The 19413-nt window shown below is 48.4% G+C and overlaps 1 protein-coding gene across 4 annotated transcripts in view; it reads right to left on the bottom strand.

Annotated features, from left to right (window-relative positions):
* PWWP2A (PWWP domain containing 2A) overlaps positions 1-7658 on the bottom strand; it is a 32128-nt gene extending 24470 nt beyond the window's left edge. For all 4 annotated transcript variants that reach the window (XM_058849206.1, XM_058849209.1, XM_058849210.1 and 1 more), the window contains exon 1: positions 6821-7658. In XM_058849206.1, coding sequence (XP_058705189.1) covers positions 6821-7590 — 770 coding nt within the window. In that variant the 5' untranslated portion in view covers positions 7591-7658. The remainder of the gene's footprint in view (positions 1-6820) is intronic.
* Positions 7659-19413: the final 11755 nt, after the last annotated feature.

Here is a 19413-nt window from a genome sequence, read left to right as displayed (position 1 = left end):
ATATTTACATTGAGAAGAACTCTCAATTGACCAAGGTGTGCAGAGACAGAACCAGGGTAAAAACAGGGAGGCTTCATTTCCAGTTTGCCAAGTTAATTAATAGGCAGCCATGGCATCCAAAAGCCAGTTTGAGTACCAAACCCAAATCTCTCATTTAAAGCCAGACAGTTTTGTACTACAGACATATAAACTTAAGTACTTAAGGAAACTAAAGCCACTTTTTCTCAAATCTAAATCCTGCAGCAGAATTACTACAATGAATGCATCTCACTGCTCAATTTATATGCAAAACAGAACAGTTACAGAGTATTTTTTCAGAAATAACCATGAGAGATAAGGAACAAATCCCTTTTTAACTCAGGACCGTGTGTACATAAACAAAGTACATAAACAACACTCCCTGGGGCAAAGTGTTCTACGCTAGTACCTAAAGTTTTAAGTTCTCATCTTTAGCCTCCAATGTCTGACTTCTCTACTAAAAGGGAAAGAAATTAAAAGCCCCTTGTTCTGCCAAAGGAGTGAAGCCACTGGGCAGGTTCAGAACTATTTATCTCCCATTTGTCTTTGGACACATTGAACTGACATCAACAAAGCTGAGAAACTTGTGTTAAAGTGTGAAGTCTGTGGTAAATGACTGATCAAAACCCATCTTCACCACCAAGGCAGTGCAGAAATGTCCTGGTACCTTTTCTGCTCTTGCAGCCAAGATCATCCTTGGTGTTCTGCAAAAGCCAGGACAAGCAACAGCTGAAGCCATTTTTATTGCATGGATGGAAGTTCCAGGAGTATAATAATATGCTGAAAGAACTATGGATATGTATTTCATGCATCTAAACTGAGGGTTTAAATTATAACATTCCATGTAATACACAGTTAGATCATAGCTATTTGAACACAAAGTTTTGCAGAACTCCTCAAAATAACCTGCATTGAAAACACAGATTATGCAACAACCTATTTTTAATGAAGGATTTACTTGGTGTGATAAAGCACAAGATGGAATTTATTGCTTTAAGTGCAGGCACCTTCCTGAAAAAAAGCATTCCTAGAAGCCAAACAATCAGCTCCATGGTTTATTCACCCCCTGAGCAATGTAACACCAGGCTAAGTAGCCTAGAAAATGCACATTTCACTGACAGCTCTGAACCCACAGCAAAGGACTGCAGTGTGACTCTCTGGAACAGCACAACATAAAGACAGGATGCTCTGAGGTTAGGCTTTCCATTCACTACCATAATTTTCCTGGCACATCTATAAAGCTGAAGGTCTTTTTAAACTGAAATATCTTTTAATTTTTACATCTGTTGCCATTATTAGCTGTCAGTTGCACTTTGAAGCAGACGCTTCGCTGATACATTTGCTGGGATGAATTTTGAAGGATTATACCTTGAATATACTCTTCAAGAACATCCATATGCCAGACCCAGGACATATGGAAGAGAATGATACCATTAAATAATGGATGAAGTGCCAGGATGGCCAAGACTCATCAGTCCCCCAACAGAAAATGAACTGAATGCAGACTGAGAACTTCACCCCTGCCCTGCCCCAACACCTTGAACCAAGCCAAGCAAACCCAAGAAAGCCAGGACAAGCCACGCTGCTGGAATAGAGAATTCCATAAGGAAAGACAGATCAACCATCACCTGTCACCTCCCAGACCAACAAAGAACAGCTGAGGAGCACAGATTCCTTCAGGAAAGGAGTTTGAGGCCCAATCCAGAGCCCAATTCTAACCCTACTCTCTAAGTGAGGCTACATTTGACACCTTCAATAAAACTTCTGTCAGTCACAAGCAAAAGACACCTGAATTACCCTCTCAACCACACTCCCATCACACCTGAGCTTTCCACCTTCTGGGGGTATTAAAACAAATGTCAAAGAAGTGTTGGGGCTGCTCCTTAAATATCAGAATTTCACCCAGCTCCTCTGGGCTCCTGAGAAACTCTGAAGAGGGCAGGTGATGAGGTGTGGGGACACCTTGGGAACTGAGTGCAAGTTTTAAAATAAAATAAACCAAAACACACAACCCTGAGTCACAGACACTTCTTTACTGCTGAGAATGTGCATCACAGAGCACCAGGCCTCCTACAAAACCCAGTCCTTCCCCAGACAAGGATGAGCACACGCTGTCCCTGGTTATTAAATGAAAGAGCAGGGAAAAATGTTCCACATTTTTTTCAAGTGAGGCTTCTGCTGTTTCCTTCTCACATCATTCTTCTGCAGTAGAAGCTGAATTAACAGACTGGGAAAAGCACAGCTTTCAAGAGTCTGTACCTGCAAACTGCTTCTGGGATTGTAAGAATTGCAAATTGCCTATAAAAGTTTATTTTCATCATACAGCTCATGCACACCTTGGTACAGGAAGTCCTTCCTTATCTTCCATAACAAAAGCTCAATAAAGACATAATTTCAAACATATGTCTACTAGGAACACACTGCACATCTTCTGGATATCTAACTAGAGGCTCTTAGGTCACAAAACAACTTTTTGCTCTTCCTCTCTCACTCAAGAACTATTATGAACACACACAAGTCAGAAGGGAACTGGTTTAGAGAAAAAGACAAGACACATGTCCTTCACATCTGCAGGATTAGAAGGAAAATTTCAGTTAAATGATAAAACAATAAAAAGGCCAAGTCTTGACTGTTGGCAAAACAACAGAACATAAATTTAATCCCCCTCCTCCCCAATCTTTGGGAAGGTAACAAAAAAAAACAAAAACACACAGAAATAATTATCCTTTCTCCAGAAGAACAAACTAAAACCACAACTTCTTAATCCTGTATTTTAAGATTTACAAATACTACACTTCTCAGGTATTTCCCTCCCACCTACTTCCTCCAGGTGCAGAGCAGGATTTATTCCGAGGTGGGATGAATATCTTTTGTCCCCTGAGCAAATGCCAGCTACAGGCAGCTCACAGAGACTTTAAACCCCACAGAATCAGAATCTTTGGGTTGGAAGGACCTGAAATCCCATCCAGTGCCATCCCCATGGCAGGGACACCTCCCACTGTCCCAGGCTGCTGCAAGCCCTGTGCAACCTGGCCTTGGGCACTGCCAGGGATCCAGGGGCAGTCCCAGCTGCTCTGGGCACCTGTGCCAGGCTCTGCCCACCCTGCCAGGGAACAATTCCTTCCCAAAATCCCACCCAGCCCTGCCCACCCTGCCAGGGAACAATTCCTGCCCAAAATCCCACCCAGCCCTGCCCACCCTGCCAGGAACAATTCCTGCCCAAAATCCCACCCAGCCCTGCCCTCTGGCACTGGGAGCCATTCCCCTTGTCCTGTCCCTCCAGTTCCTGATGAAGTTCCCTCTCCAGCTTCCCTGTAGCCCCTTCAGACCCTGTGAGGTCTTCACACAACCTTCCTCCTCTCCAGAATGAGCATTCCCAGCTCCCCCAGCCCATCTCCATAGGGAGACTGCTCCTTCCATTCCCCTCAGCAGCTCGGTGCCTCCTCTGGATCAGCTCTGCAGGTGAGGTCTCACCTGAGCAGGGCAGGATCCCCCCCTTTTCCTGCTGCCAGGCTGTGGGATCAGCCCTGGATGTGATGAGTTTTTCCCAACCATTTCTCCTCCCTGTGTGAGGGATTCTGCCTTCCCTGGCTCCCCTCAGGACCCCATCAGCACCCCAGGAATCCCCAGAACCTCCCCCTTGCAGCAGGAAAGCGTTTAAAGGTGATGGCAGCAGCACCAGTGGAGTTTAACAGCAGGAACACATCTTTAATTTGTGCAGAGAGCCTTCAGAGTGACCCAAGTGGGGACATGCTCCTCTCCAGGAGGAACACAACTTTAATTTGTGCAGAGAGCCTTTAGAGTGACCCAAGTGGGGACATGCTCCTCTCCAGGTGAGGATTTACTACATAACAAATGGATTTGGCACTCAGGACAAGTAGGCTCCTATTTTCTGCTGTTTTTCAAAACTTCCTGGGCAGCAGGCACAGGGGACAGGTACAGGCAGGGAAATGCTTCCATACCTCAAATAAATGTAGGAATAAAGATCACCCAACACCCAGGGGCTTGTGGTATAAACTCCTAAAGGGATAAATAAATCCCATTTATGGGGGGTGGGAGAGGGAATCAGGCCCTTCACACAAATATCACTGACTTCATATTGGAGTCACACAGAATAAAATGCAAAGTCAGGGCATCACCTCAACAATGGAAAAAGCAGTAAGATAAAACAGCCAAAAAACAACTTTAGAATCATAAATATATGAGAATTTTTTTGCTTTTCTTTCATTGTGAAGTTAAAGTAATTCAGAACATGACTCAAGAAGACAAAAAAGAACACTGTGAACAGGTTTTTAAAACAGTCACTTAAACTTATTCTTCTTAGTACTGTATGGAAGCAGCACCTTCACTGCTCTGGAGGGTGCAGAAGGGAAAGAGAAATTAAGATCCAAAAAGGAACAGGAATGATTTCCCTCTGATCATCCAATACAGCATTAGCACCTGCAGTGAACACAGGTACTTTTGGAAGCTACTGAATGTGTAAATTCTAATACAAATTGACACTTATTTAGTAAGAACTGCCAGTCTTAAAAATATTGATCCCTCGGGCATTAGGAAAGTTTGGGAGATGCATTTGAATGAGACAGATTCAGCAAGCACCCATCTCCCATGCTGGAAATCCCAGTGTTGTCATGTAAATGAATGGGATTTATGTGGTTTTCATTTAACCCTGCCCTTCTTTTTTTCTTTTTGGTCCAGTGGAAAAACTTAGGAGAAGAATTCCAGGGCCTGCCATAGATACAGAAGGAAGTTCATGAGAAATATTCATGTTCTGCAAGTCCAGGTGCTGCTACACCAAACAAAAATAAACAGACATAAGGAAAAGCTGACACCTAGACAATACCACCTGTTAGTCACCACAGCAGTGGTAAAATCGAACTGTTGGACATACAGGCAACACTTTTTTTTAATAATGTTTCAACTTCCTAGAGGTAAGAAGTTCTTGGACTATTTCTAGAGCTTCTTTTCCACTGCATTTCCTGCTCTGAGACATCTGATAAAGACTCCTGTCATCTACCAATGTTCTGTCATCACCAGCCAAATATGACAGACCTTATGTCTCAAAACTCTGTTCTTCTTGTCCAGGCCCTCTGCAGAGCTTGGCCTTGAAAATTTAAATTTCCCCTCCAGGAATCCCATGTAAAAGCACCTCTGAAGGAATAAATAGCTCCACTGCCAAGAGAACCCGGGAGGAACAGCCCCAGCCTCCCTGCATGGCTTTTCCACAATTCCCACTGCAAAGCTTTGTCCCAGGAGCTGGGCCTGGACCCAGGGAGGTTGGAGATGCTTCCACCAAGGCGCAGCAGCAGCAGCCAGCCTGCAAACTGACTTCTGCTGCAAAGGGCTGCAGATCTGCTGCATGCCAGAGGCTCCTCAGTGCACGAGAACCTGGGAAAATGTGGGATCTTGGTGGCCAGGGTGTGTTTAGGAAGGCAGGATCCCTTTCAGGAGAAAAGGAGAAGCTGGTATTTTCCTGCACTCCTGCCCAGGGCAGCCATGGCATTCTGCTGGGACAACTTCAAACCTACAAAAGAATGTGTGTTACCCAGGATTACACTTCATTTGTGTCACCTCCTGACCTGCTCTGAGATGCTGTTTCACCCTACAAGAGGCTGGAGATTTGCTCAGCATTTCACACCTCATCAAGTGACAGACGGAAAAAGTCATTCCATGACATTATCCAAAACTTGGGGTTCAGGAAAGGCCTTTTGTGTCAAACCCCAACCACGCAGTGAGGCCCAAGACAGAAGTGCTGGTCCCCACAATTTTCCTTTTAGGAACCACTGACAATATTAATATTCCAGGAAGTTGCTGAACAGCTACTAACAACATAAAAGGAGCGCTAAAAGGCATGTGTCCACACACAGCTTAAATCTGAGGGGAAAAAGTGCTGCATATTTTGCATACCAATTATTTTAAAAAATAACCTTGCTTAAATTTCACTTTTCTCTCATGAACTTGCTGAGTCCTTACACGTCTAGAAAAAAACCCACGACGATGAAGAAGTATTTTCACCTGCCGATAAAACCTAGATTGTTTATAAGATACAATGATTTCTGGTCTCCCAAGAGCTTCTCACTATTGAAAGGCAGTGAAAAAAAGCAAACCCCAAGCCCTGCTGTCTGGTAAGTTATTCAGAGATATGTAAAAATCCCCCCATCCACGAGGATATTTAAGAACCATCAAACTTCACCCAGTTCATCACATACAAGGAGCAATCAGAACTAATTAATAACTGCAACCGCCTAGCGGGAAAACCATTATTTTGGAAAATAGTATGTAGTGAGAAAGAAGGTTACCTAGGCAATGTAAGCCCGAACGAACAGGGCAATCGGATCTGTGGGGCTGTTCTGTACAAAGCAGGGAATAAACGCCAAGCTCTGCGCTCGGCTGCTTCTCCCGGCACACGGGGATGCTGCTGCGGGCCCTGGGAACCCCGGCCAAGCCCAAAGGCTGTGCCCGTGTGCTCGCCCCTCTCCTGGCTCCCCCGTTTTCCCATTCCCCGGGCGGGAGGGGGGTCGAGGAGGAGAAAGAGGAGGAAGAGGATGCCCGGGAGCTGGTGCTCCGCTCCCCGGGGAGGACGCGGGGGCAGGAGCTGCTTGGCCCGGAGCGGACAGGGGCCAAGGAGGGCTGGGATGGAACGGGAAGCGATGGGATGGGAGGGAAGGGAAGGGAAGGGAAGCTGCAGAGCCCACGAGGGTCCCGGCGGGGCCGCCCCCATCCCGCCCCCGGCGGCTCCGGGAGCGCTGCCGGTGCTCGGCGCTGGGTGGGGGCTCGGGCTCGGCTCCCCCCGAGCTCTCACCTTTTCGAGAGGTCCATGAGGACCCCGGAAAAAAGCTTCTCTCCCAGCCGGAACGAGACCACCAGGGCGTCCTCGATGATGTGGTCCAGGGTGACCCGCACCTCGGAGCCGGGCAGCAGCGCCGGCGCCTCCGCCTCCCCTCCGCCCGGGGCCGCGGGCACCGCCGGCTCGGGCTCCACCGCGGCGGCGGCGGCAGCATCCGGCTCCTCCTCCTCCGGCCGGGGCGGCTCCTCCCCGGGCCCCGCGGAGCCCCCGGCAGCCGGCGGGCAGGGCTGCGGCGGCTCCCGGGCCGGCTCGGGCGGCGGGCAGGGCTGCGGCGGCTCCGAGCAGCCCGGGCTGGGCGCTGCGCGGGGCTCGGCCCGCGGCGATTCCACCCCAGGGCTGCTCGGCGGCTCCTCCGTCCTTCCCGCGTCCGGCTCGCGAGTCCCGCCGGGGCTCCGGGCGCGCTGCACCGGCGGCGGCTCCTCGGCCTTGCCGCCGTCGGCCTCCTCGCCATCCGGCACCGCCGACTCCACGGCCTCGCTGACGGCGGGTAGAGGGTCCGCGCCGGCCTCGCTGCCCGGGATCGGCTCCATCTCGGGCTCGGCCTCGCCGGCCCCGCCGTCCCCCGGCACCGCCGCAGTCGCCGCCGCCTCCGCAGCCATGGCCGCCATTTTCTCCGCCGCCTCCCTCCAGCAGCGGGAGCGACGGCCACGGCCCGCGGGGAGGGAGGGCCCGCCCCCCGCGCCCGCAGGCGGCGTCCTATTGGCTGACGCGCCGAAATGCTGCATTCCTATTGGACAGTGTACCTGTCCATCCGGCCCCGCGGGAACTTCTCGTTGGCCAGCGGGGGCTTCATTCAGTGCAGAGCCGGGAAGGGGAAGAGGGGGCGTGGTTTGGCGCTTTATAGGCCGCTGGGGAGGGGAGGGGCGGGGCTGGTGGGGCTGCTCTGATTTCTGATTGGCGGAGGGAGGCGTCGCTCCCGAGGGACGCCGGTGATTGGCGGAGCGCAGTGCCTGTCGCGGGGCGGGAAGCGGGGCCGGGAGTGCACGGGGGAAGATGGCGAGGGCGGGAGGGCGGCCATGGCGGGGCCGGGTCGCCTCTCAGAGGGATCGCGTCGCTCCTCGGGGTGCCCGGGTTGCTCCTCCTGGGATCGCCCTGGAGCGGCTCCCCCGCGAGGCACAGCCCGGTGCTGTCTCTGCGTTGTACAGCGCGGGCAGGGGAGCCTGTGGTGCCCGCGCTGGAGGAGCACTGGGGGATGGCATTGCGGAGAGGGAAGATCACAGAATATGCTGAGTTGGAAGGGACCCACAGGATCATCCAGTGCCACCCCTGGCCCTGCACAGACCCCCGACAATCCCAGCTCCATCCCTGGAGCGCTGTCCAGGCTCTCCTGGAGCTCTGGCAGCCTCGGGGCCGGGACCATTCCCTGGGGAGCCTGGGCACTGCCAGCACCCTCTGGGGGAAGAACCTTTCCCAAAATCCAACCCAAACCTCTCCTGACACAGCTCCAGCCCTTCCCTGTCACCACAGATCAGGGCTGACCCTCCTGTTGCCCTCCCCTGATGTGGGGAAGGCAGAGGGACCGGTGCCTTCTGTGAGGTAAATCGGCATTTCCAAGTGTAAAGCACCATGAACTGGGCACATCAGGTAAAGGTGGAAAACACGGAGTGGAAAGGGGAGAAAAGGAGTGAATAATTTCCTTCCCTACAGCTGCTCTGTGATTCTGTCCCTCACAAGATTCACGGGCCCTTTGCACTCAGAAGTTTGCCAAAGCCGAGTTCCAGGGAAGCCTGAAGGGTCACGGCCTTCCCGACAGAGGGGAGAGGTTTTATTTTGTGATGATATTTCCTCTGTGTGCTCAGGACACTCAGGCCCTGTTCCCTGTGACTGCTGAGCAGAGAACAAGGCCCTAAATCCTGAGCCTACAAGGAATTCGGGACTAAAACAGAGAGAAACTAAAACTACTCAGCCCTGGAGCTGATGGGATGCTCAGATCCATCAGCTCAGCCCAGCAGGCTCTTTGTTGTGTTAAGCTCAGACTTATGTAAAGGATGGGCATAAAATAGAAGATTTCCTCTTGCAAGTCTTCTGCTGGAGCGCACCTTTTCAGCAGGTGTTGCTTGTGGAGGACAGTGGCCATTTAAATGCAAATTGTTGTGTTTTACATCCCCAGCAATTCCTGCTCTCCATAGGGAACAGAGTGGGTGGATGGCTTGTTCTCTGCTTCACTGCAGTAACAGTGGATTATGTGCTTGACCCTACTGAGGGATCAAAATAAAACATAAACAGCTCCTTTGAATGTTGAAAGGTGCTGTGTGTGCTTTTAAATAAAGGTAAATAAGGGCATTTATATCTCAGAATAATGCCCCACAGAAATACCATAGGTAACTGTTACATTCGACCTCGCCAACACAGGCATGTGGGTGCAGGATGGAACTTGTAAATTTAACAAAAAAGCCCTCACTATATAATTTTTTACCATCCCAAATACCTTTGATCACCATTTAATTTCTATTTATTTCAAATCTAACCTCTAATCTCCTTGACAGGATTTGCCTTACAGTGGCTGGTTTGCATGGTTGGAGTGGAGTCTTTTTTTTCTATCCTAGAACCTTTAGAAACTGCCAAAATAAAACTAATTAAGTTAATGAAACAGATTGCACTACCACACTCTCTGTAAATTAAAACAAGTCTCTCTGTATTCAGCAAGTGGCAGGAAGGACAGAAGTGGAGAGAAGAAACGATAAATTACAGAGAGGAACGGAGACAACCGGAGGGAATAAAACAATTAAAATGAAGGCAGGAAAAATGCCGAGCTCCATAAAGATGTGTTGCAGTAAATTGTTGGGATGAGCAGCTGGGGAAGCTGTGAGTTTGGGTGGGGAGAGTGAGGGGATGTGGGGAAGCAGCAGATCCAGCTGGAGCTGTGTGCACAGCACCCACGGGGAAGGAATTGTCTGGGACAAAGCTGGGACATGAGGCGGATCTGGGCAGAGGAACCTTTGAACTCAGCTTTAGTGATATTGATTTGAAACTCCACTCTGGAAGTGTGAGCAGTCCCAGCAGGTCTGAGTACTTCAGGTGATAACTAATGGGGTGGGAGTTTTTAGATGCTGGGCAGTGGGAACATCACTCTCTGGGCATCGAGTTCCCTGGAAATGCACTGCCATGGAAGAGCCAGCACCCAGTGCAAGGCTTTAAGGAGCAATATTCATAAATGGACACAAATCAGGGTTCCAGTGAAGCCAAATCCGTGATTTCAGCTTCCCTCAGCTTCCTTGGGAGCAGCTGTGTGAGCGGGCTCCACAAGGAGCTGGCCCTGGGAGTTGCCCAGTGGCTGGAATTTGTGGTGCTGCAGGATCCAAGGAGCTGCAGAGGTCCCTGTGCTGTCCTTGCTGCAGCTGATCCGTGTCCATGTGGGCACACAGGGCTCTGAAGGAATGTGTGTGTTTACAGGGACAGGTTTTGGGATAGCAGATCCCTCTCCCGATACCTGCGGTGGGGTGGAGGAACTTTAGAGAGGATGTTCTCAGTCTGGAGTTCCACCAGCCCCACTGAGGCTTTGGGACTCCCCACATTCCCAGCTAAGGTTTATATCCTCACTGGATTCTATCTGGTTTATATCCTCACTGGATTCTATCTGGTTTATATCCTCACTGGATTATATCTGGTTTATATCCTCACTGGATTCCGTCTGGTTTATATCCTCACTGGATTATATCTGTTTTATATCCTCACTGGATTATATCTGGTTTATATCCTCGCTGGATTCTATCTGGTTTATATCCTCACTGGATTATATCTGTTTTATATCCTCACTGGATTATATCTGGTTTTTATCCTCACTGGATTATATCTGGTTTATATCCTCACTGGATTCTATCTGGTTTATATCCTCACTGGATTCTATCTGGTTTATATCCTCACTGGATTCTATCTGGTTTATATCCTCACTGGATTCTATCTGGTTTATATCCTCACTGGATTGCATCTGGTTAATATCCTCACTGGATTATATCTGGTTTTTATCCTCACAGCTCTGCTGCCCAGCTCAACCCAGCTGCAGCAACAGCAGCTTCCTGTGAGCCTGGGCAGGGCCACCAAACCCTCCCTGAGCCAGGTTTAATGTTCACAGCTCTACACAGTGCTAATAAATCCAGCAGTCAGCGTTTTCAAGGCATGATCTGCTGCTGGGGAGTGTTCAAAGCTTTCTAAGTTAAAAAGAAAGAAGTGTAACCAACGTTCATGAGCAATGCAGAGGGACACAGGCAAATAAACTGAAAGTAAATCTTGGTCTTGGTTGTGTGCTGCAAACTCACTGCTCCTCTAACAGGTTAGGAAAGTAATGCTCTTACAACAATTGTTAATTATATTTAAGCTGGATTGAAATTTGTTAGTGAATTATTTCAGAAAGTTAGTTTGGGGTGAGAAAATCATCAGTCCTTCCTGAAATGTTGGTAACTGATTTCTGTGGCCCTATGAACACAGAGCTCATTTTGTTGGGTTTAGGAATGAGCATTAAAGGATTTGGGAAATCTCACTGCAGGCACACGTGTCCCAGAATTCTGCCCTGCAATCTGAAAAGTCAATTATGTGCTGCATTTCTTGTGAACAAGAGATGAAGTCAATGAGTGGGGCTTTATCTAATGTCTGTATGGAGAATTGATTGAAATGGATTTCCATAGTTGGGGTTTGCTTTAAAAAAAAAGGGTAATTGTGAGTCCTTGGGGTGAAGTACTGGCACTGTCTCACTGCTGACATCTCACTTCGTAATTGTGAGGAAATGGAGTCTGAAGGTACTTCCTGCTTTATCTCGAAATCTGGCTGGTTTCTGCCTTCCTCTGCAGCCTGTGCAGCTGCAGGTGCTGGGGCATCCACACTCTATCTCCATGGATTTCTGCATTCAGAGCAAATGCAGAGCCAGGACAGATTGGGAGCAAACTCAACTGTAGATAAGGAAGCTTTGTAATTAATAGAGAATTTCTCATAAAAGTCTTCTGAGAAATTACAGAAGTCTCTTTAGCCATAAATATGTCAGAGCAACTTTTTTGTTCCTTGTGGTGTTTCTGAGGTTATTCTACATCTGCAGCCAAGCTCTGTTCACATCAAGAGTGTCCAGCTGCTGAGGTGTGACCTTTCCTCACCTGTGGTCCCTGGAGATGGATCCAATTTCAAACAGGAATAGCAGGAAGGGTAAAACACCTTAATTAGAGGAGTGGGAATCCTACACAGTCTGTTCTCATGGAGGTTTGTTGCTGACAGAGCTGAAGGAGACAGGACAATGGAGGAAGCGGAATTGACTGGTAATCATTTGGATCCTTTGTACTTCCCGAGCTGAAGGAGCAGCTGCCAACTCCCTGTGACACCGTGTCCTTCTCTCTGGCACTTACTGGAGCCTCAGCTCTGCTGGCTGTGAAAAACGGACAATAACATTTCATTCACACAAGAGTGATGTGGTTTAATTATAGTGAAGGTTCAAAAACAACTTGAGGATGAAGTGTTGTGTAAGTGCTAAATGTTATCCTTGACAATGACACAGGGACCAGAAAATTGGTCTTTCAGATCATCAAGTTATTCCATAAATTACAAACCGATTTCTCTCCTTAAATGAAGAGTTACTGAGACATTCAGCTTTCTTGCTAATTGTTTGCCTTTAACAATTGGATGGATTTAAGTAAATTGACTGGTGGAGACAAATGTGTTTTCCAGCTCAACATTGTCTGACATGCAACAATTAGAAATGGACTGGCTGCAGACCAGAGCCAAGCCCTGCAGGTGGCCACCAAAAAAACAAACTTGTAGTGGGATTTTCTAGGGAGAATTCAAAAGGACCTGTAACAGGCTGTCCCTCCTGGAGGCTGTCCTCCCCTTGCCTTCATGTTTAGCTGAGTAAAACCAAGTAACTCTTGTCCCACGTCCTTGTCTGCTTTTCCGTGTCACTCAGAACTTGCAGGTTTTGTACCTGGATCTTCCTGGGAGCTCAGAGTCTGTGATGGAGACACTGCAGAGCCTGGGGTTCCACACTCCCCTGAGTCCCTCTGCCTCTCCTGTGATACTTTTGAAGCTGTTCCAAAGGCAGGGATGGGGCATAAACGACAATGCAGTCAAGTTTTTTAAGTTGTGCTTAAAAAGCAGAAGTATTAAAAGCTCAGCTGTGCCATGCAGTTTGTCTTTCAGTCAAAACCCAAACAAACCAACCCAAAAAATAAGTTCCAGCTCTTCCTGAGGTCTGCAGCTCCCCTGGAAGGAGTGGGAATAAAGAAATGCTGTCATCACAGGCTAGTATTTTCAGTTTTCTGATTTTGAAAGTAGACCTTGGACTGTGTGTCTCTGTCTGCTTTGTGCATTTTTGCATTCTGGATAAAAATAATGAAGGGACCCCGGTGATGAATAAAAATGAGAAGTTTGTTATTACTTTAAAGTATCACAGGGCTTGAGGTATGTATGTAAGGAATATATATATATGTAAGGAATAATATGTAATAATATGTAAGGAAATTATCTCCCAGATTGCTCTGTCAGTGTTTTACCTTGTGTTCCCTTACAGACCTTTGTTCTTGTCATTGTCTCATCTTCTGGTTCCTTGTGGACTTTCAGTTGTGGAACCTCTTGTGCCAAGTGTATTTCCAGCCAGAGATGTATCCCTGTATTTTATGGAGACCTGGTAGACATCTTCTCTTACCCTTTTCTAATCTAATTCCAAGTGGGATCAATTGATGGAGTGCCCAGGCTCAGCCTGAATTCCTGTCAGAGCTCACCTGCAAATCCCAGCATGGTCCTTTGCAAGTCACTTCCTTTGATAAAGTCGGGTCAATTTTTAATTTCTCTTCCCAGGCAATCTTGTAAATTCTGACTCTGAGCAACAACATTTGCAAGGGGCTTGCACAGCAAGAGAAAGAATTCATCAAACCAAGAGTTTGCTCTGTTACCCTCCTGGGATTGTCAGTGGTTGGGAAATTGTATTGCCCTCATTCAGAGACTCTCGAATTCAGGCCATGGAAAAAACATCCCATCACCTCCAGAACAAAACAGGCTGTGGCTGTGATTCTGGAATCAATAAACCACTGGGATTTGCAATGGCAGGGTGAGTGACTGGCAGCTGCTCCACAAACCCACGGCAGAGCTGACTGACGTGAGAGATTTGATAAGGACATGTGTTGATCTATGTAAAAAGATAGTAAATGTTGCTTGTCAAGAGTTTTGGGGAGTGTAGAGTTGGAGTGATGCGATCAGAATAGAAACTCTTTATAAAAAGTCCTTTTCCTTGGTCCTGTCACAGACAAGTCCACAAAGTGACAAAGGCCAGGAATGAGAACATCTCTGTCAGGGGTCACTCAGCTGTGACTCTTGCACATCTGTCTGTGAGCAGCTCCAAAGGCAGAAGATGAATAATTAGAACCACTCCTGATGATTTGCAAAGCTCTGTTTTTGATTTTAACTTTATTCCCTGGGATCAGGAGCTGGATCTTGCCTTTGACCCTCTTTCTAGAGCTGGCCCAGTGAAACTCTCCCCACTCACCCTTCAGTAAATAACAAAAATAAAAATTCAAGCCTTCAACGACTGTGCCACCACCCTCGTAAGGAAATGTGTTGGTGTAGCTACGTTGCTTTTCTGTCTATTCCCCTAATCTAATCCCCCATGTGGGGTTTATCACAGAGCAGGGCCCAAGCTGCAGTGCCCAGCATGTGCTGCTGGAGCTGGATAATATTTCATTTTTAACAGTTCTTTCCCCACTGCTGCTGAAACCACCGTGCTGAGCAACACAAGCTCTGCTGGGAAAAGATACCTTTGCCAGCTTGAATTTATTTCTGTTCACTGGAACAACTGGTTGGAAGTGTGTGGTTGTTTCTCTTGGTAGTAGGCAAGGTTAGGCTTCCAAAATATTGAGAAATGCTCTAAAAAATGCATTTTCCAGGCACTGTTCATACTAGTTTAGAAAATACAGAAATGAAACCACAACAGAGGTACTTGATGCTGAAAAGGAAGCACCCAGTAATGACTGCTCTGCTGCAAGATTGTAGGTTTCCTCCAGTTAGGCTCAGCCTAATTTCTGGAATAAAAAGGGATGGAAGATGGTAAGGGAAACAAATGAACTGTACCCATTATATTGTATTTGTACTGAGAAAAAGGTTGAGAATTACAGCTGCTGTTTGCAAGCAATCTGCCCTTCACACAGGGTTCATCCCTTGTGTTTCTGAGGTTTGCACTGGATAATTCATATCAGAGCCCCTGCATTGCTTTGCTTTGCTGCTCCTTCTCCACCTCCTGTGCTTCAGTCCAGGACATATCTGGGGTGCTCTGTTTGTTCTGCTTTGGCATCCCTCAGAATGGCTAAAATGTTCTGAGGTCTGGAATTTCATGCTGCACCTGTCAAGGGACACATTTCTGTAGGAAATTCCCTTGGTGAATCACACAATGCAAGGTGAGGGGCTGGATTCCAAAAGAATTGCCAGGATTGAATCAAGTTATCCCTTAATGAGAATGGAGAAGTCTCAGTCAGGATTCTGCATAAAAGCAGCCAAAAGTTCCTTCCCCAGTGTAGGAAGGAATAGAGGAAGAAGGAGAAAATCTCTTGTCCTCGCTGAGATGAAGAATGAAAGAAGTAAAAATCAGAGCTGTTTAAAATTTGGTAAAAATGGAATATAATCAGTCCTCACAAAGCATCTTCTGTACTCATCCGTGCTTGCAGGCACAGAACAGACTTGGCAACTGTCTCCTGCATGAAATGGGAAAGGTTTAAATGCTTGTGTAAGCTCCTCAAACAAATTAGCTCTTTGCAGTGAAAACCCTGTTCTCCAGGACATTGTATCTGTGGAATGTGAAACTGTTTCTCTGCGTGTTCACCACGGATTCACAGCCGTGTGTGAGCGGCCTTTGGGAATCTTTATCTCTGTGGTACAGGGAATCTTTTGCCATTGCAAAGGGTTTTCCTCTAGGGGATAAATTTAATATAAAAGGGATTCCTGATACTCGTGATATCTTCCCCTCAGAATCAAATCAGATTGGCTGGTGCATGCAGGCTTGGACCAGTGACAGACCCGATAAATCCTCCTCTGCCTGCAGACTGGAGGCAGGAATACTTTGTCACATCAGTAGTTACAATTTGACTTTAGTTTTGCTTTTTTCTCTGCCAATCTCAATTTGATTTGAATTTCTGAAGTCACCCGGGGTGAGTCAGATGTGGTCAGGCCAAAGGAAGTTCTTGAATGTTCCCAAATGAGGGGAAACATGAGTCAGTTCCGAGCGTTGAGCAGCACAGACCTGCAGAGAAGGTGCCCAGGCTGGAGATGTTGGATTGCAGAGGTGGCTGCAGGACTGAGCTGAGGTGCCGGGGCTGGGATGTGTTTTCCACAGGGAGGATGCAATTGCTGGCATTCATCAGCATTCCTGCTGCAGCTGGATCAGCCTGGCTGCACAGATTGCCATCAGTGCTGGTGCCTCCCCCGGAGCCCTGGGAGAATCTGTGCTCCTGGCAGGGCCCACAGGGAGCAGTCAGAGCTCAGCTCCGAGGGAAAACCTCTCCTGCAGAGCCAGGGAACAGCAGAAGCTCACCCACCGCAGTGACACAGCAAAAGTCCTGTTTCAATGTGCTTTGGATTTGGATGGTGGCGCTTGCTGCCCATCAGCACAGGCAAAAAACACGGGACACTGCTGAGTCAACAGGAGCTGCTCGCTGCACAGCAGGCTCTGCAGTGGGGCTACAGAATCAGCTGAAAATGCCTCATGCAGAGACAGGACCTCGGTGATAATTTTAATTTGCAGTCAGGAATGTGCCAAGGCAAATCCCTTTCTTTGAGCTCCTTTCTCCTGACTCCAGCCCATTGCTGCTGCCTCATTACCCCCTGGCCTCTGGTGGGGCAGTAAATCTGGAGGCCTAATGGTGCACAGGGCCCTTGGAGGACAGCCCTGCCTTTTCAAATATTCATTTCTATGCGGATCAGGGATGTCCCAGTCTGGCTGTAATCAGGGGAAGAGGGAAGGAGACAAATAATCACTGAACATGACTGTTTGGGGAGCAATTCCTGTCAAAAAACCAATCAGCAGCAGAGGTGGATGCGAGCTGGCCTCGCAGCCCCAAGCACAAGGAGTGATGTGGGCTTCTTTGATCCCCATAAACTCTAATTTGCTTCTTCCTTCACCCCCAGCCAGCTGCTTCCCTCGGCTGGGCTGAAATGCCAGTTGTTCTCTGGGAGCAGGGCAAGGTGCCAGGCTGGGGGAGCTTCTTTGTGCAGCCCCTGCTGCAGGAGCATCAGCTCGGGCCCTGGGAGTTCATTTGTTTCTCAGGTGCTGCAGGGATTGCAGCCCAGCTCTCCTTCGGCTCAGGGCTTGGCTTATTCCAGGTGGAGCAGATCTTTGGGGTATGAAATCGGTTTGCAGCCCCTGGGCTGGTCCCAGACTGATCTCACCCAGCTTAATGAGCAGTCAGCAGGAGTCATGGTCCCACTAATCCTGATTTAAATGGGAGTTAGAGCAGGGCTTGGATTCCACATCTCCAGAGTAATTCCTTGTGTCATCCAAACCTCATCAAAGTGTCCTGGGGAAAATGATTTAAGCCTGGGTTGTGCCCTGGGTTGGCACAGGAACCTGGGGCTCAGGGTAGCTGAGGTGGCAGCTCCAGGAACGGCTCCTGTGCTCAGCCCTGGGCTTCATTCACAGGCACAGCTCCAGGCCAGATCTTTCTTTATTTTAGCAGGATAACAGCACTAGCAAGGGTGTGTCCATCCCTTCACCCTCAGTGGGTACACTCTACATTTCTCCTTGAAGAGGGATATTTAAACATTCATATGATAATGAAGAGAAGAACCCAACCATACAGAATTTATATAAACTCATATCTGGCCCTGTGTGAAAAAATAATCCAGAGGCCACAGAACTGCAGGGCTGGCTCAGCCAGGCAGTGTCACAGAGAGCTCTTTCTCTTTAATTTTTTATTTGGATCCTCTCTGTATGTAGGTCACAATGACTTAAAAGAGCAGGCACTGACCAGTCAAAACCAAACCTCTCAGAACAAAGCCATTGCTGCAGAAGGAGGATTTTTTTCTCAAACAAGACCCTAAATTAGCACTGGAGGATTGCAGCATTCCCTGGGTCTCGCTCTGCTGGGATTCCCATTCCCAGGATGGGCAGAGCTGCAGCCTCGTGTGCTCTGCTGGGCTTGGCAGTGCAGGAGGGGCACGGAGCTGCTTCCTGAGCCTGGTGCTGTGCTGACCCCATGGAATCAATCCTGGCTGGAGGGGTGGGAAACCTCTCCCTGCAGCTCCCATCCCTGTGTGCTCCTGCTTTTTCCCAGTCCTTACCCACAGGGGCTGGACAAACCTCTCCTGCTGCTCCCACCCCTGTGAGCATCATTCCATGGCCAACAGCCACTGCAGGGGTTCATTCCTTGCTTCCCTGGGGGAATTCCTCCTTCAGGCACGGACACACAGCCCAAACACCTTCCCTGAGCTGCTTTCCACCTTTGAGGAAGGGAGGGAAAACAGATCCAGGGTTTGGCCTTGGCTCAGCAGAGAACAGCAGGGAGTACAAATAACCTGCAAGGTTTTATTTTGGGAGAGGAGGGGGAGGCAGCCACAGGTTGGGACTCAGGAGGTTCAAATGCTCTGGCCAAAGAGTCCTAGTGAGCCCTGGCTTGCAAACAATGCTGGGTGGCAACAGAGCAGATAAAAATCCCCCCCCAAAACAGGGTATAAACAGGCTCTGAGTACAGATCACAGGTAGAAAAGCTCGGCAGAAATGCAGATTGATGGGTTTGAGATCAACAAAAGCCCCACAGATTCCCTTTCAGCTTCAAAATCCATATTATGCACCCAGACTTTGCATCAGGGGGTTGGAAATGGAGCATCTTTAGGCTCCTTCCAACCCAAATCAGCCTGTGATCCTGTGATCCTGAATTGACACAAACCCCAGTTCTGATGTGGGGAGAGCTGAGGTGTTTTGGTTCCTTTACTCTGCTGCCTTTGAAGCTGCAGCTTTGCCCCTGGGAGCCAGCACTGGATGGTGCTGTGGCCCAGCACAGGTGAGCTCACCTGGCTGCCAGACAAATCCTGCTGCTCCTGGAGCCACCAGGGGAGCCACAGGGACAGCCAGGATCCTGCATTACTCCTGGATGCAAATTCTTTTCAAAAGGAGATTTTGCAGGAGCACTTTGTGCCCGAGGAAGAAGAATTTTGGGAAGTTGGCTCCTACCCAGTCACTGAGCTTTTAAGCACCCCGAGAGTGACCTGTGCGTGTTACCAGTCTGAGCCATTGGAAAAGGCAAACTTTGGTTAAAAATCAAGTTTTAAAAAATGAACAAATGTCCAGATCACAGAATGTTCTGAGTTGGAAGGAATCCACAAGGTATCAAGTCCAACTCTTAAGTCCATACAGGGACTGAACCCACAAACCTGGTGTTGTCAGCACCCTGCTCTGACCAACTGAGCCAATCTGCCACTTTTTAGGGGCTTTTTGGCCCCTGATGCTTTCCAATTGTTTAGGAGGGAAACAGCTGGAGTAAAACAACACTTAAGTAGAAGTTCAGATTTTGAAGTGTTTTCCACATTTTTCTTCTGGTTCTGGAAGGAATCTTTAAGAGAAATGTGGCTTATTCCAGGATTTGAGAAAATCACAG

Source organism: Poecile atricapillus, chromosome 13, assembly GCF_030490865.1.
Source record: "Poecile atricapillus isolate bPoeAtr1 chromosome 13, bPoeAtr1.hap1, whole genome shotgun sequence".
In the NCBI taxonomy this organism is placed as follows: Eukaryota; Metazoa; Chordata; class Aves; order Passeriformes; family Paridae; genus Poecile; species Poecile atricapillus.
The sequence above is the reverse complement of the archived record's forward strand: the minus strand, read 5'-3'. Positions and strand labels throughout refer to the sequence as shown.